Source organism: Neovison vison, chromosome 5, assembly GCF_020171115.1.
Source record: "Neovison vison isolate M4711 chromosome 5, ASM_NN_V1, whole genome shotgun sequence".
NCBI classification, from domain to species: Eukaryota; Metazoa; Chordata; class Mammalia; order Carnivora; family Mustelidae; genus Neogale; species Neogale vison.
This window is the reverse complement of record NC_058095.1, coordinates 12,946,623-12,963,353: the sequence shown is the minus strand read 5'-3', so window position 1 is coordinate 12,963,353 and position 16,731 is coordinate 12,946,623. Positions and strand designations below refer to the sequence as shown.

General features: G+C 52.2%; 1 protein-coding gene across 1 annotated transcript in view; it reads right to left on the bottom strand.

The window, feature by feature from the left end:
* Nucleotides 1–16,731, bottom strand: part of PRKCA (protein kinase C alpha) — a 392,310-nt gene that overhangs the window by 29,741 nt on the left and 345,838 nt on the right. The window contains exon 14 of the mRNA XM_044247588.1: nucleotides 633–713. Within this exon, the coding sequence (XP_044103523.1) occupies nucleotides 633–713 (81 nt within the window). The remainder of the gene's footprint in view (nucleotides 1–632; nucleotides 714–16,731) is intronic.

Sequence of the window (16,731 nt, the reverse complement as noted above, 5' to 3'; positions counted from 1 at the left end):
GATTTGCCCCAACCCGACAGATATTAAGGCCACATATTAAGAAAATGTCAGCTTTGCCATCATTCCCCGCTTATCCTGATATACGCTGCATTCCTCCGAGAAACCTAATCTGTCCTTTTATAACTGGAGGTTCAGCCTCGTTGGACTTTTGTGAAAATTGCAACAAACTGCCAAGGGCGAGGTGAGGAGAAATGGGGAGGAGCTATGAAGGCATTTCTTCAAGTTCGCTGTCTTCTTCCTCCGCGAATAATTCCAACGCTACACCCGGGCAGCAGCTGGGGGGAGTCTGTGCAGACAAGCTTACAAGGAACCATAACCCAGCCCCAGCTCTGAGATTCTGAAAACCTACAGAGGTCGTCCTCAACGTGCAGGGACTTTTGTGTTTAATAGGAAAGCGGCGTTGTCGATGCTCCGGGTCTCAGCTCTCCGTTTGGGGTTTTTATGACCAGAGATCATTGCTGTGCCTACTGAACAGAATCCACTTTCAAGGGCTGAGGGGAATTTTCCCCTCTTTTTACCTGGGTCAGGGAAGTCAGGGCAGCACCGGCTGCTGGGTCCCACGGTCCTGGCCCGAGCAGAGCCGAAAGCATTCACATTATCCAACAATAAGCAAGTATAGAAATGTACATTACCTGCCCGGCTAGCATTTCATATAATAGGACGCCGTAGGCCCACCAGTCCACGGATTTTCCATACGGCTGATACGCGATTATCTGTGAGGAAACACATACAGCTTACAATTAGTGGCGAATCAAAGAGCCTGGGTTCGAACAGACAAGTCAAGTGTGTAGGCCTTTCTGCACCGAGGGGAGAGGGAACCACAAATCCCACACCCTGGGAACCACCTTCCCAGGACTCGATGTCCAAAACCTGGATGGGAGCTGCTCCTCAGTCCACCCGGAGACGCCATGGTGTAGATTTCATTACCATTTTTTTTTTTTTTTTAAAAAGCCGAGGTCTTTCAGACCACGGGTCTGAGAAATAAGATAATCAAACTATGTAACAGAATTTGGCTGAAAGTAAGGAAGATGGAGGTGGAGAAGAGGTATCTGCTGAGATTTCAGAGGAGTTTGAAAGAGACGTGATTTTATCCAATGTCGCGTTTGAACCCAGTCTGAATCTTGACTCAAGCCAAAGCTACTGTAAAACAGAAATCAGGAGCAACTAAAATGTCTTGATAGATGATATTAAGAGGTTACCCTTAATTTTGTGCGGCAGGAAGATGGTATGGCGCTTTGTTGAAAAGCATGATGAGTGTATTAATGGGTGAAATGCACAAGAGATGACGCATTCACAGGTGAAGTGACGCGACAGCTTAGATTTGCTTTAAATATTTGAGCAAACTAGGAAGGGGTCGGAACACGTGAAGTGAGTTGGCAGAAAGCAGGGAGCTGGTGAAGCTGGGTGATGGCCCCTGGAGACCTGTCCCCCAACCGCCTTCTCTCTCTGGCTTCCAGAAGTACTAGAATAATTCTAGGACATGCCCTTGCGGAAGACGGTAATACTGACTTGGATTTCTAAGCGTGACATGGGGTATAAAACACTGGTGTTTTCTCAAGGACACAATCCCTGACCCATGGATCAGGCCCCAGGATTCGAGGTGAAGACATCCGGACAGGTGTTTTCTGTATGACCATTCTGCCATTCTGCATATACACACGTGACTCTGAAATGTGCTGGGGTATTTTTTTTTTTTTAATGGCCCACGGTGTCTAATGGAATGTCCTGGGACATAAACAAACCTGCATGTCCCTTCTTCTCCATTTCTTTAATGTATTACTAATATTTCTCCTTGCAGCATGAGAAATACAGCTCCTGTGCCTCGCCTCAATGCGGTACATATTGGGATCTGACAGCTCTAGAGCTCATTTTCTTGTCAAGGATATGATAACCAGAGGAAGTTACAAGGAGGCCTTCCTTTCTTTTTAAAAAAACTGCATTTGTTCTTTTTTTTGAAAACTTGGAAAATACACACAAAGAACAAAAAAACCCTATCATAATGAGCCTCTGTGTGTTACCTGATGGTGTGAAATGAGGCTTGCCATTCTGGTTCCAAGACAGAAAATGATGGAGTCAAAGCCTGTCTTGACTCAGTAGAACAACAGAAATTCTCTTGGGGAGAGTAAGAAAGTGCACTTGCTAAGCACCTACTATATATTCAACGTGCTGAGCACATTCTGTAGAGTCCTGTGTGGCAGGAGTAATTGTTCTCCCCATTTTACAGGTGGGAAAGCTGATGAAGCAAGAAGTTTCAGAGACCCGACCAGGGCCAAGCAGCTCATAAGTGGTGCTCTGGATATTGACATTCTTCTTTTAAAAACACAGTTTACGACTGCCAAATATATGTAATCCCTCACACTGAGATTAATAAAATATTAATCAAAGGGCTTTGAAGATGAAAGAGGTTTAAAACCACCATTTCAGGTGTTGTAGTTGTATTTCAGAAACCCTTGAATAAAATCTGTTCTTGTAATGATATTAAAACCAGTCCCGGCAATCTATTTTCATTAATCAGTGTTTTAGTTACTCCGTTGTTAACACAGGCAGAGCTGGGGCACCGTGTTGCTGCGGGAATTATCAGGCTGGGGGACGGAGGGTGCTGAACTAGGGAAGTCCCGCTGTATTTCGTATCCTATATTCTGCAAGCGTCTGAGCTGTTTTACCAACCAAACTCCTCTACTTGGGCAGTCGGAAAGCTCGGAAAATTGTCCGAGGTCAAGGTTAAGGAATTCCCTGTCTTTGGTCAGAATGATTCACAAATCCTAAAAGCCAGGGCCATCTGAAGATTTTTTTTTTCTTCTTCTTCTTGACTCTTTATCAACTTTGGTCCAACTTGGTTTTTATTTCCTGTTTGCACAGCCTCAAACTCTCATGACTCTTGGTGATAACACCCTCTCCTTCCTCCAAGGCTTTACCAAAGCAGAATGCCAAGTGACAACATCTCGTTTTTCTTGGCGACAGCATTTGGCAATCCCTCCAGCCTGCCAGCCCAGCTCCGGGGCCGAGTTGACAAAGTCATGTGGAACATTGCTGTGTTCTCAATGGTAATAACCGGATGGGATCTGAAATTCAGCTGGGGCATTTCTTCTTGGAGACGCTCACAACATGTCGCCCCTGGCTTACACGCTAGACGAAACGGGAAGGTTGGAAGATCTAAATTACAGGGTCTAGGGGTGCAACCTTACCACTGCAAATTCATTGTTAGAATGAAGCATGCTTTCCCCTCAATGATGATTGATACATCATTGATCATTGATACATATTTTGAAAAAAAAATTAAAAATCTCACTGCAAAAGGGCAAGCGTGTTAGAGAGCCCCATTTGAAGGGAAACATTAAGATACACATGATGTAGGATGTGGGTTGTGCTATCCCTTGTGAACTGTCTAGACCCACCTGTCCAGTATGAACCTACCAGCCATGTGAGGCTACTGAGCATTGGAAAAGTGGCTAGTGTGAATGATATGTAGTCTAGGTGGGAAAGGCACCTCAGATTCTGGAGATGCAGTTCCCCAACTGCAAAATATCTCAGTCGTATTTTGGATCTACTGGGTTAAATAAAATATACTAGGCTTAATTTCACCTGTTTCTTTTTCTAACTTTTAAAAAAACGTGGTTGCTAGGGGGCACCTGGTGGCTCAGTCAGTAGAGCATATGACTCTTAATCTTGGGGTGGTGAGTTTGAGCCCCGTGTTGGATGTAGAGATTCCTTATATCAATCAATCAGACAGTCAATCTTTAGGGGAAAAAACCCACACATACACAGAACCGGGGCTGCGAGATGCCATTTGGCTTACATTTTGTTTCTACTCGACGGTGCTGGTCTATACCCTCTCACGGGCTCCTACAACTCACTCTGGTTCCTGGGTTCCTGTTGGCCTGGGGAGCCAGCTTTGGGCTGAGGACCAGGCTTAGAGGCCACAGAATGGATGGTGAGTTTCTCTTGTTTCTGTCCCCACTGGAGACAGGAGCAGGTGTCTCTGGGACTCGTGGGCCAACAGTGGCGTGCAGCCAAGCCTGGGGGGCTGCAATGGCAATTTGGTCTCCCCCAGCAGAGGACCTCACAAAAGAGAGGCAGACTTGGCAAGAAGGGCTCCAGTTGGCAGACCTCCCTGCAGCACATGGGGGTTGAACTTCAGCTTCAAAGACGGACCCCCAACAGGGCCACTGTCATTCAGCTTTCCTGTTATTTGTCATTATGATTATATTCACATGAGCCAACGGCTTGGGGGAGATGTCAGGATGTTTCAAATGGCTGCCAGTCTTGTAAAAGTAAGATATGAATGAGTTTTCTCCCAGCCTGGGCACAGGACCAGAATGAAAGGGGCCAGAGGGCAGCTTCTCATCTCCCAGCAGGCCAGCGGCCACGGTGGCTGGAAGGACACGGCTCTGAAGCTATCCACCTTTCCACCCTCTGCCAGGGCTACATACTCAAAGGCCTCCCATACAGGGCAGGGCTCCAGAAGCTTTCTGGGGGGTGGTGCAGTAAGGTTTTAGATGCTACTGGCAATAGCCCAAATGATTATAAGCTACATCACCACTGCAACACTCACTATGCCCCAGGCTCCTTAGCTCTGCTAGCTCGCTTAGCCCTCGTGAGACTTTTATGAGGTAGGAGCGCCCCCATTTCCTAGATCAGGAAATGAGACACAGAGAGGTTAGGTAGCTTGCTCGGGGTCACACAGCGAGTAAGTAGCAATGCTGGGATTTGAACCCTGGTCACCTGGACTTGGCATCCACACTTCTGACCATTTTTCTAAACCGAAGGTTCATCAGCTATGGCGGGAACCGGCCCCGAAAGGGGCTCAAATGCTTACCAGGATCGAAGCTGCCAAGATAGCCACTTCACTCAGGAACTCGGGCCCTGGAGACCTTATCTTAAGGGGACAGGTGTGTGTCCCACGGGAATGCAGCATCTGTGTGAGGAGACCCACTCGCCCATTCCTGGCTGTACCTTAACTAGTTTCCACTCTTCGCTTTCACATGACATTTACTCGCTGCCTGCCCCCCCCAGAACCCACCCCGACAAACAGCCCGACCACAGAAGGACCTTCCCAGGCTGCCGTTACAGACACACACTGGCCTTTATGCATAAAACATGCTCGAGTCCTTTTGCTGTCTCAAGGAAATAAAAATTTCCCTTCCTTTGATCAAAAATAGAACTATTTTACTTTAATGAAAAAATCACGGTTGTTTTGAAAAACATCCTAAGTTTCCAGCAATAGAACACGGGCCACAAGGGGTCTTCTTTATGTGCCTGGTTCAGAACACTGACACGTCAAAATGGTACCATTCGGGGAAAAGAGGAAGAGCTAGAGTGTCGTTGGGTATTCTGCCCTGACAGCGGGGACCTTGAGCTCACGAACTGTCTCCTCCACTTTTTCTTCTGGGGCCGACAGACCTTGGCCTCCTAGAAGCTCCTAGGGCCATTGTCACATCACGCTGAGACTGCTTATCTGCCCTCACGTGACTCCAGACTCCTCCCCAGCAGGGCCGGGACAGCCCCCTGCACACCCAGCCCCCCGAACCACCCCCCAGCAGCTGGAGCAGGAGAAAAATGCGGGAGTGGGTCTCATCCAAGCCCCAGTGGTGGGCCAACATCAACTTGCTGGATTGCTGGGGCTGGAGGGGGCCCTTACAGGTGCTTTACAAAGGTCCTTAGGATTCTGGAAAGGAACCTATATTTCAGAGTAGCTAAGTGGGTTGCTTGAAGGTCAATGGGTTGGTTCACGACAAGGTCTCCTGACGGTGTCCCCTTCCTGCAGCACCAGGTTTGGACCAAAGTTCGAGCAACAGGAAAGCTTCCTGGTGGGTAAGGGTGAGGCACCCCACCTCTCAGCCCAAGAGGCTTCCCAGTCAAAAATCCTTTGGGTGGTGAATCCAAGCCCAGAATACCAGTAGCCACCGCGCGGGAGGCACCCTGCGATGGGAATGCTCTGAACCTGACTTCTGGGGACCGGCTCTGCCATGGGAGAGCTGTGTGACCCTGAGCAAGTTGCTGAGCCTCTCTGAGTCTCCATTTCCTCAGCTGGGCTGCAGAATTCCAGCACCCACCTGGTAGGAACACGGCACGGGATAGAACGGCATTTCATATAATAAAATGTGTTTATTGCAGCTGAGTTGAATGTACGATACAACTCCGTACTTCCGAACACCGGAAGTAAGAACTGGCGAAAATGAATCCAGGCAGCGAAGGTACAGGTGGCTCACAGGAGGACAAAGAAGACACTCCGCTTGGAGACATTACATGCACAATATGTACTAAACACCCCGACATAATAGTTGGCACCTGGCAATTCTCATCAATGCTGAACTTTCCATTCATTCTTTCAGCAAGTATTAGCTTCCTACGTGCTAAACACTGCTCTAGGTGGGGGGTATGTGAAGTCATAAAACAGATTTTTAAGATACCCCTCTTGTGCAATTATATTGATTTTTACCCAAGCAGCAAAACTTCAGGTTTTCCTTTTTCATCGACATCCCCTTCCCATTTCCTCCTTTCCTCACCTCCACTGTTTGTGGCTAACTGTACATGTCTTTGGGCTGGGCCCTCTGCAAGGCACAGGGATTGTGACTCTAACGAAGGAGACAGGAAAATGGATAAATAAAATGGAAATGTAATGCCCTACCTCAGGGATCTTCGTACACTACATGAGAAAACTCTACAGTATTTGAAGTCTTTGGACAAAAGGCAGGATAGAAGTATAAAGAAAATTGCCACAAGGTGAAAATGGAAAGACTGGAGTCCAGAGTATATATTTTCTATTTAGACAGATATTGTGGCTCTACCCAGGATTGGAAAGAACAGGAAATGATTGCTCTAATGGCAATAAAAGTGCTTTATAATCTCTTCATACTACCTACCCCTTCTACTCCTGTTGTTCCTTGTACTCTAGAACAGAAAGCAAACAGCAGAACCACCTAAATCCTGTTCCCCCAAAATGTCAGGAGAGGAATGGCGAGTACAAGAATGGTTTGTAATGATTAACATTGGCTTTAAAGACAAAGGGAAAAAGGAAAAAAAGGAAAGAAAGAGGGATGGCCGGAGACAGAAGCAAAGCTCAGAGCCTCGTGATTACAGATCCCATTCCCAGTGCTATCCCAGACTTTCATGTAGCACAGAAAGGGCCAGAGGCTGTATATGTATACGTACATGTACATGTACATGTATATATATATTTTTTTATTTAAAGATTTTTATTTATTTATTTGACAGAGAGTGAGATCACAAGTAGTCAGAGAGGCCGGCAGAGAGAGAGGGGGAAGCAGGCTACCTGCCGAGCAGAGAGCCCGACGTGGGGCTCGATTCCAGGACCCTGAGCTCATGACCTGAGCCGAAGGCAGAGGCTTAACCCACTGAGCCACCCAGGCGCCCCGTGTATATATATTTTTGAGTGAGAGAGACAGCGTGAGCAAGAGTGAGCGCACGCAGGGTTGGGGAGAGGCAGAGGGAGAGGGAGAATCCCAAGCAGTGTGGAGCCCGACACGGGGCTCGATCTCACGACCCTGAGATCATGACGCCCGGAGCCAAAATCAAGAGTTGGGACATTTAACCAACTGAGCCACCCAGGTGACCCTATATGTTTTTTAATAAAGTTTTTTAAAGACAAGTTTTAGGTTCACAGCATAACTGAGTGGAACGTGCAGAGTTCCCGTGTGCCCTGTCCCCGCCTAGCACGATCTCCCCGGCCACGGACATCCCTCACCAGACGGGAATGTTGGTCGCAACTGACGAACTACGTTGTTACATCATTATCACCTTGGTGCCGTACGATCTGTGGGTTTTTGCAAATACATTATGACGTGTCTCGACCACGGTGGTGTTGTACAATTTCACTGTCCCCAGCGTCCTCTGTTCGGCCGAGCTGTCCCTCCCTCTGCACTGCCCCGTGGCATCTACTCATCTTTTTTATTGTCTCCCTCGGTTCTGCCTTTCCCAGGATGTGTTGTGGGCAGAAGCATACAGCACTCAGCCTTTCCTGGTTGGCTTCTGTCACGTAGCAATATGCACGTACGGTTCCTCCGGGTCTTTTTGTGGCTTGGCAGTTCGTTTCTGCTCAGTGCTGAATAACGTTCCATCATATGGCTGTACCACGGTGGAGGCAGTCATTCACCCGCTCAAGGACACCTTGGTTGCTCCTGAGTTTGCGCAAATTATGAACAAGGCTGCTAGAGGCATCCGTGTGCAGGGTTTTTTTTTTTTTTTTTTTTGGTGCAAACCTCAGTTTTCCAATTCACTTAGGGGCACAGCGACTTGTAAGAAACCACCAAACTGTCTTCCAAAGTGGCAGTGTGACGTCTGAGGGAGCTACGAGTGAAATTCAGAAAGCCGCACCTGCCTGTCCGGGCTGTGGAGAGCCGTCCCCTGCGCCCGGTGTTCCTCCAACTCCGGGATGTGCGCTGCGGAGTTGTGGGACGTGGTCTTTTGTGGCCCTCGGAGCAGGCATTAGCACCAAGGTCCACGTGCGGAAGTGTTCCCGTTTCAAGTCCTTGTGGTTCTTCCAAGGAGGCGCTAATCCCCTGCTGGGGCTCATCTCTCTCCAGCTCCTGGGTAACGTGTGCTGATCGCAGAAGAAATCAGGGCGGGGACCATGAGAATGTCCTCCTGATGGACTTACCACTACCACGTCACAACCTCTTCCACACGACTTCGGGAATTCCCCGTTACACCAAAGAAACCAAATACCTCTTTAGACGCTCTCCTCCCAGACTGAGGTTTTCGAGAACCTCCACCACGGGGAGATACACTGTGATACCAACAGGAACAGAGGTCACATTTGCATCTGAGCTACCGCTGAGCGCAGTTCCTGGGCTGTGCTGTGCTGGGCACCACTTCTGGTGACCACTGGGGAAGTTGAGGCACAAGCAAGCGCCCGTGTAGTCATGCACAGCAGAGCCAGAGCTCAACCTGGCCCTTGCCTCCCCGCCCTCCCGATGCCCACTCTGCAAGCAGGAGCTGGGGATGAGACCAGGACCTCTGAGACACTGCCTCTTGCCTCTGACCTTGAGACTCATTTACCACTGCTTCCTGTTCTGCATGAGAAACAATGGTGTTGACCATGAAAATGTCATGGTTTATAACATAATTTACACCTAGCCTAAATGCAGGAGTCCATCCTGGTCTAGGACAGGTCCATTGCTAACATTTGGGGGTGTGTGTGTGTGACAGGGGACACTGTTAGAAGAGTGACCGAGGCCCACATACCAGATGTCTGAACACACATTACTGATCAAGCTAAACCAACAGTTAAACGTTCTCTTCTACCACCGTGACCAATATACCAGCCCGTATGAGTCAGCTCACGTGGCCAGAACAGAATACCACAGACTGAGCGGCTTAAACCATATTCATTCATGTTCTCAGAGGCCTGGGGGCCGGGAGCCAAGATCGAGGTACCTGCTGGCAGGGCTGGTACCGGTTTCTGACAGGCTTCTCTTCTGGGCTACAGGGCTCCTTCCCCATAGGGCTCCCCTGCCTTTTTTCTGTGAGGGTCCCTTGAGCTGTCTCCTGGCCCTCTTGTAAGGACACCAGTCCTACCGGGTCAGAGCCCCATCGAATGATCTCATTAGACCTTCTACACTTCCTTAAAAGTCCTATAGCTCTACATACAGCCATATGGAGGGTTCGGGAGTGACATGAATTTTGAGGAGACATAAAGTCAGGCCATAATACTTCTCAACAACCTGGAGGGGGAGGTCGACTATAGAATTCATGGGCCCCTTAGATTCCACTCCAGTACTGGGAGAACTGGCCCACTCCCCCTCCCTGCCCCTGTTCCTTCTTAGTCCTTCCTCACATCTATGAAGACCCTGTGTGTCCCGCCCTGTGTGTCCAAACTCTGTCCTGCTGTGCCCTGCGAACAGCCTCCCCCAGCCTCTCCATCAGACATGCGGTCAGGTGGTGTCCCCAGCAAGGATGGATCATAGGAAGAGGCCCATGTGGGTCATGGAAGGGAATTTTCAGGCCCCACAGGGCGTGTCGCTCCAGCCCTAGAAGGCGGACTAAGCCTGGCAGAGGGCTAGCAGGGAACCGTCGACAGTTGGGGACAGCCTGCAGGCCAACTTCGGCCCGCCTCCCATTTGCGTACACGCTGCTGTGAGCACACGTCCAACAAAAACAACGGGAAAAAGACTATCGGCCTTTTGGCAGGAACAGTTGCTCAATTTTGCCTCCTGGTAAAATCTAAAATTTAGATTAGCACAAAGACTAAAATATTTACTCTCTAGCCCCTAGCAGAAGGGGTCTGCTGATCCTAGCTCCAAAACACAGGGCGGGGGGGCCCCTCTCGCCTGGGTCCTCAGCACCTTAGAGATCTGCCCTCTCTGGGCTGCTGAGTTGAGAAGCCTCCCATGGGCCAGCACAGAGCTCAAAACAAGCTGCCCCCAAAACTGGGACCAGTGACCCCCTCCTATCCCGTATGCCCTCCTGCATGGTGAACAGGCCACTCCCTCCCGCACCCCACCCCCATCCCTGCAAACATAATTTCTATGGCCTCCCTTAGAGTTGGGCTGGCTCTGGAACTTGCTTTGACTCACTTAATATGGTCCAAGTGACACAGTGAAGTTCCAGGTGTGGCTCACGGGGACGTGTGGTTTCCCTTCTTGCCCTCTTGGGAGCCAGCCACCGGGCTGAGAAGCTCTGGGTAGACGCCCGAGTGGTGACAGACCTCATGGAAAGACAGACCACACAGAGGAGGACCCAAGGGGCCTCAGCCAAAAGCCAACAGCCAGAGGCCATCTTGGATCCCCCAACACAGCGGGGCCACAGCAGCCAACACCCCCACAGCCGTCAGGGGTCAGCGCCGACACGTCCCGCAGGAAGTTCTGCCGCACAGAATCAGAGCTGTAACGTGGTTGTTGTTTTAAGCCATGAGGCTTGGCGGCCATTACGCAGCAGCAGATAACTGAAGCAACGGTCAGCCACGGACGGAAGTGGGCGGACAGAGCGCTTCCGCTGAGGCGGCCGCGGGGACACTCACCTCCCCTTCACAGCCGTGCTCTGAGGACGGTCCTGTGAGTGTCCCCATCTCACAGGTGCCGCCCCAGGTTCTTAAAAAAGCAGAACTACAGCCTTAGTTCACTATACAGGGATGAAGAAAAAGCCACCTGAAGTCAAACGGGAAGTTTCCCTCCAGGGATGGGGCCTCTGGTCTGCCTGGGCCCAGCGCAGGGAAGCAGACGTACTGTCCTAGCCCGCGAGTCCCCCCTTCCGGTGGTTCTAGAACTCTGCCACCGCTGCCTCCTCGTACTGGTCTCTCACAGGGTGGCGGGTGGCGGGTGGGGGGTGGCCGGTGCCGGGGCAGTGGACAAGAGCCACAGCATGGCACCCGCCTGGGACCCTCCTCACCTCAGGCCTCCAGACGTGCAGCTGAACGAGGCAACTACTTGTGCAGTAAAGCAGTGAGCCGAGAGTTAAGAATAAATCTTGGGCCTGGGGGAGCTCGGTCCGCTGCAATAAAAGATCTTCCAGAATCGGAGGCCTCATAGCCTGGTGGTCTTTAGGACGTGTTTGGTAACGGGCTGTAAGTGATAGTCTGGGGCGGGGTGGGGGGGGGCGGTAGGGCCTGGCCGCTGGCGACATTAGGGCCGCAGACCTGTACTTTGGGGCCCAGGTCACTTGCTGTCCATGAGCCTCAGACAGGGCGCCTGTCCTCTCCATGTCTCCTTTCCCTTGTCTGTAAAACTCACCTCAGAGGACTTTCAGAGGGTTTTAACGAGACGACAGATGCAGGCGCATGATATGTGCTAGGAAACGAGTAAGTGCTGTCATTGCTTGGCCCCTCCCCCACAATGGCAAAGTAAAAGGGGAAATAAGATTTCAGAAATCTCTGACCCAGTTTTACAGGATTTAAACAAATCCCCAAACAAAAGGCCGGTGAATGCAGCCCCAGCACGGGGGAGAAAGCTCAGGGCATTCACGTGCTCTGCAGACAAGGGATGGAGCCAGGAGGATAGCGGGAGCGAGGCCTGCTCAGGGAGTCCCTGAGCCGACACCCGTGGTCCCCTCCCTCCTCCACCAGGAGAAGCGGACCGGCCCTGGGTTCAAGGCCCAGCTCTGCCCTGAACCAGGGCTATGGGAAAAACCGAATTTCTTTGCACCTTGGGTTCGCCCTCTGGAAAACAGAGCTTCGGACACCAGCTTTGTGGAGTTGCTCTGACGAGTAAAGTAAACCAAGTCTGTGAGGCCTCCGCCCTGGGTCCTGCTCGCCCACGAGGAGCCCCTATCTCTGGAGGAAGAACGGGAAGGAAGTCAGGAAGAAGGACAGGGTCACAGGTGCCTCACGGCCACAAGGTCCCAGAGGGGCACAGGGCGACGCTGACATAGCAAGGCCAGCTGGGCTGGGAGCTGTCGGCAGACCCTAGCGGAGACGAGTGGAACCAACGTAATTCCTAGAAAAGATCTGAGGAGAGTTACACAATTTAAGGAAGAACCCAAGGGAAAGCCTGGCCTTGGCTCTTTAAATATTTCTTGGAGGGAAGACAGCGGCTTCATTTTCTCTTGCAAAGCCGGAGGCATCAGACGGTGACCTCACACAGAGGGAAACCGGCCTCTGAAAGCAAGCCAGCCACCTTCGGCTTATCATTCTCCGTCTTTAATCAAGGGCTCCAGAAGCGCTGATCCCGGGGGAGCCCCGGCTGCTCTCTCTCTCATCTCCCCTTTTCTTCTCAGCTGTGCAAGTGCTAATTTACTGCCTGGCTGCCTGCATCTCGTGTGTTCTTTTCTCATTTAACTTTCAGATCCTCGTCTATGCTCCATCCTTCTCTACACCCTCTTCCCCAAAGGCGAGGAACCGTCTCGGGGTGGGGTGGGGGGGTCCCCTATGCCGGCACTTTGGGGTCTCTGGAGGACCCAGGCTGATGCCCCACGCCTTCAGACACTCTGGACCCCCAGCGTGCACACCAGCTCTTGTGGGTCGCGGGCGTGAGGCACATGGCGGTCCCCTGCCGGTGGCAGCCTTGGGGATCATCAGTCCAATCCCTGCCCGAGTTCCTGACCCCTCAATTCCCCAGCCTTCTTTCTGCTCCGTTCTGTTGCAGGCCCCCTCCTCCCTGCTGCACCTGATTGTTCCAGACCCACCCTGCCTGCCGGGCCCGGCTCCAGAGCCTGGGTGAGGGACTCAGCAGAAAACCAAAGACAAAGGCCCTGCCTTGGGGGGGCTGAGTGGGCTAGAGAGACACGCACGTGAGAGCATGGGGACGTGCTCTGTCAGAGGGTGATGAGCGCCGTGGAAGGACAGCGGGGCGGGGACCCGGGGCTGCAGGTTTGAACAGAGTCACCAGGAAAGATGGCCTCCTTGAGGGGGCATCCAAGCTGAGATGCAGGAGGAACCCCTGCTGCTGGGGAAGGATGTCCCAGGTGGAGGCGAGGAGAAGAGCAAAAGCCCTGAGGATGGGAGAGCCCGGCAAATTTGGGGGAACAGTAAGGAAGTCAGTGCAGGGGTGGGTTTGGAGAGACAGACGTGAGGGGTTGAGGACGAGGGGAGAGATGAGGTTAGGGAGAAGAGGGGGGCGGACAGCAACGGGTCCTGGGCTCCTCCAAAATGCTTAATTCGGAAACGAACTCCCTCCTCAGCTCTTGCAGCAGGCAATGTCCTGCCCTTCTGGCCCTCTCCTCCCCACCCCTCCCCCCCTCCCCCCACTGAACCTAGTCTCAATGCTCTTTAGGATTCACCTGTTCTGACGACACTCAGCCCCGCTCTCCCCTCACTCCCTGGTTCCCACTACCTGCTCAGTCACTTCCAGGAGCCTCGAGCGTGTCACCGCCTGTGGATGTGGGAGGAGCCCCTCTCCCAGCCCCCCGGGCCCCCCGCTCCACACGTCCTGGCCTTGCCCTTGGAAAAGGCCAGCCAGCCAGTGTGATTTCAGCTTTCTTCCTTCCTCCTGCTTCCCTATCCCGTTCCCTCCTGGCCTGTGCTATTCCCTCTCTGTCTTCTCTTCCCCCCTCTCTGAGCGTTTTCCCATGGGCCTAGAGATACGCCAAGGTCTTCCCAGCCTTGTCCATACTCCCTTCATCTTGCTTCCCTAGGAGTGACCATCCCCCTTCCCCTGTCCGTCTACCATCCCTTCCCCCATGACATAGTCCCAGCGCGGCTGCTGGTGCTCACACTCAGCTCCTGCCACATTAGGGATGGCTGGTTCCCTCGGGCCAGATTCCCTCTCCCTCCCCACTCCCAGCTCCCTGACCTGCACAGTCCCCAGCCATCTCTGAGTTCACCAGCACTCGCCTTCCTTGGTATGCAAGACTATGGCTCCCTAGTTCTTCCACCTCTCCAGACACCCCTTGGCCTCCCTTTCTCCTCTCATTCCTAAAATGTGGTTCCCTCCAGACGTGACCTCTGACCCCCTCCAGAAAAGGTCACAGCTGGTGGCCCACTCACTGAATCTTACCCACGCACACTTCTTACTTTGAACAAGGAGGCAAGTTTTACGTATAAATGCAGTTTTCTGGAGGCGGTCGGAGGCAAGACTGGGCTGCCCCTCCAATAGGGATAGAAGGAGAAGCCACAGCCCCCCTAGGGCAGGCCTCCAGCTCCCTGACCCTCCCAGGAGCCTGTCCATCTGCGCACGGCCAGCTGGATGTGGGAACAGCACGCGTGCCCACAGACCATTCCCTCAGCCATGTTGGGGCGCCATCTGTTCCTGCCAAGGGGAATCATTCCCCGTCTCTCAGCCTGCGGCTCTGCTGGGCGTGCCAGGCCCTGACAGGTGCAGCGAGTATCTGGCTGATTGCTGCCTCATGTGGGAGAGGGGCTTTGCTGTTGGTGGTCGGCCGTGGCTTCTAAGGGTCCTGTTCCGTAGTACCAGCAGGGATCCTGGCCCGAGTCATGGACTGCATTGAAGACGTCTGTGACTCAGGTCCCTGACTCCGGGTGAGCCGGACGAGCTCCTGGAAGACGTCACCCGTGTTGTACAATATCTCAGTGCTCGTTCGCTTGCAGAGTTTTCTCTTCTCTCTGGAGCTGGGGCAGTAAGTGGCCAGAATATACATCTGGGAGCTGGGGCCGGAGCGTCTCAGGTCCCAATCCCACCTCTGCCTGTTACCAGCTGTGTGACCTTGGGCGAGTCACTTAAGCTCTGTGCATAGACGCAACGTGACAAACCAGAAGTGCTCAGCGGGCTTGGTACAGAGTGGACAGTCCCCACGTCATGGGTGTGACCTACCATGCTCTGCCCCTGCCCCACCACCGCAAAGACCCCACACGGTACATTTTCCAAAGCCTTTGCTCCCACTGTGCCAGGAGGGACTCAGAGCAAGCCCATCCCTGCTGTGTCTCCCCTTCTCCCAGGAAAAAGTGGGCCACGCTGGGATTCGGAGCCTGGTGCTCAGCTGCCGGGAGGGGTCTGACCCGCACACTCCCCACATTGCTTTCGGATGGGGGAGTAACCCCAGGGAAGCTTCCGTGTGTCCTTCTCAGGGACTTGCACTGACCCCCGAGAATTCTCTCTGTGTGAAAGCACGGTGTAGGCTGTAGGCCATGAGGTCGGGTCTGGGAATTAGACCCAGATGAGTGCCCCCTTTGCGGGTGTCCAGCTCCACTCCAGAATCCCGTCTCTTAGTGACACTTTCTGCCTTGGCACCTCTCCCTGGTTAAGGAGATGTCACAGTATTAATCCGTTTCAAGGTTTTTAAACAAACAGCCATAAATATTTAAGCCTCTGCTTTGCCTATTAGAAAAAATACCAGCTAAGATAATTATTTTTGCCTCTGCCTGGTAGAAAGATTTACACAGAGGACAGGATTATGTTAACCTCTGAGCAAATTCGGAAGCTTGGACCCAGGACGGTCTTTTTCACCGCAATTATTCCTACGGCCAAACAGGCCACATTCCCGGATCCATACAGGGAAAATGCCAGCGGAAGGTAAAAACAGCCTGAATTATTGATCGAGTTCCCAAAGTGGTGTAGCTTGCAATGAAAGTCAACCGAAATCGAAACACAGATTTGGGCTTCTGCTCACCTAAGCGTCATGTCGTCCACACTGTGAAATGTGTCGAGGGACGGGTCCCGGTGGAGACTGTCCCAGCGGCACCCTGTTGGGCACAGTGAGTCTTGGGGACGCACGAATCACTTAGGAGCAGAACAGTGGTTTTGTGGGGTAGGCAGTCCCCGTGTCTGCTGGGGGCCTGAGTCTAGAAGGGAAACCTGGTTCTGGGTTTCTCAGGAAGATGGCCATGGGCCATTCCTCACTGCCTTGGGCACCTCTTCTGAGTCATGCTGTGGGGACCATGAAGAGGGCTGCAGCAGAAGACCACAAGAGGCCCCCACACTGTGCAGCAAATGGGTCAAGATAGAACAACACCCACAGTAGGACAACCTTGCTTGGGGCCCGACGATACTCCAAGTCACAGAGAGCAACCTTATGGGGTAGACGTTATCATCCCCACTTTACAGGGGAGGAAACTGAGGCATGGGATGTGTAAGTCAGTCCACCACCTGCCCAGGTGGTGGACGTGCACTCCAGTAGGATGACTAGAAAGTTCTAGAAAGTGCTCAGATGAGAAAGCCAATCTCGAAGGATTCGGTACCATATGACTCCATTATATGCCATTCTTGAAACGACAAAGTTATAGGATGGAAAATAGGTAAGTGGTTGCTGGGGGCCAGGGATGGGGACAGGAGGGGGGTCGGGGAGAGGTGGGTGTGGCTCTAAAAGGCCAAGAGGGGGGACGGAACTCTACTGTTTCTTGACGGTGGCGTTGGAGATAGGAATCTACACTTGTGGTCGAGGTGC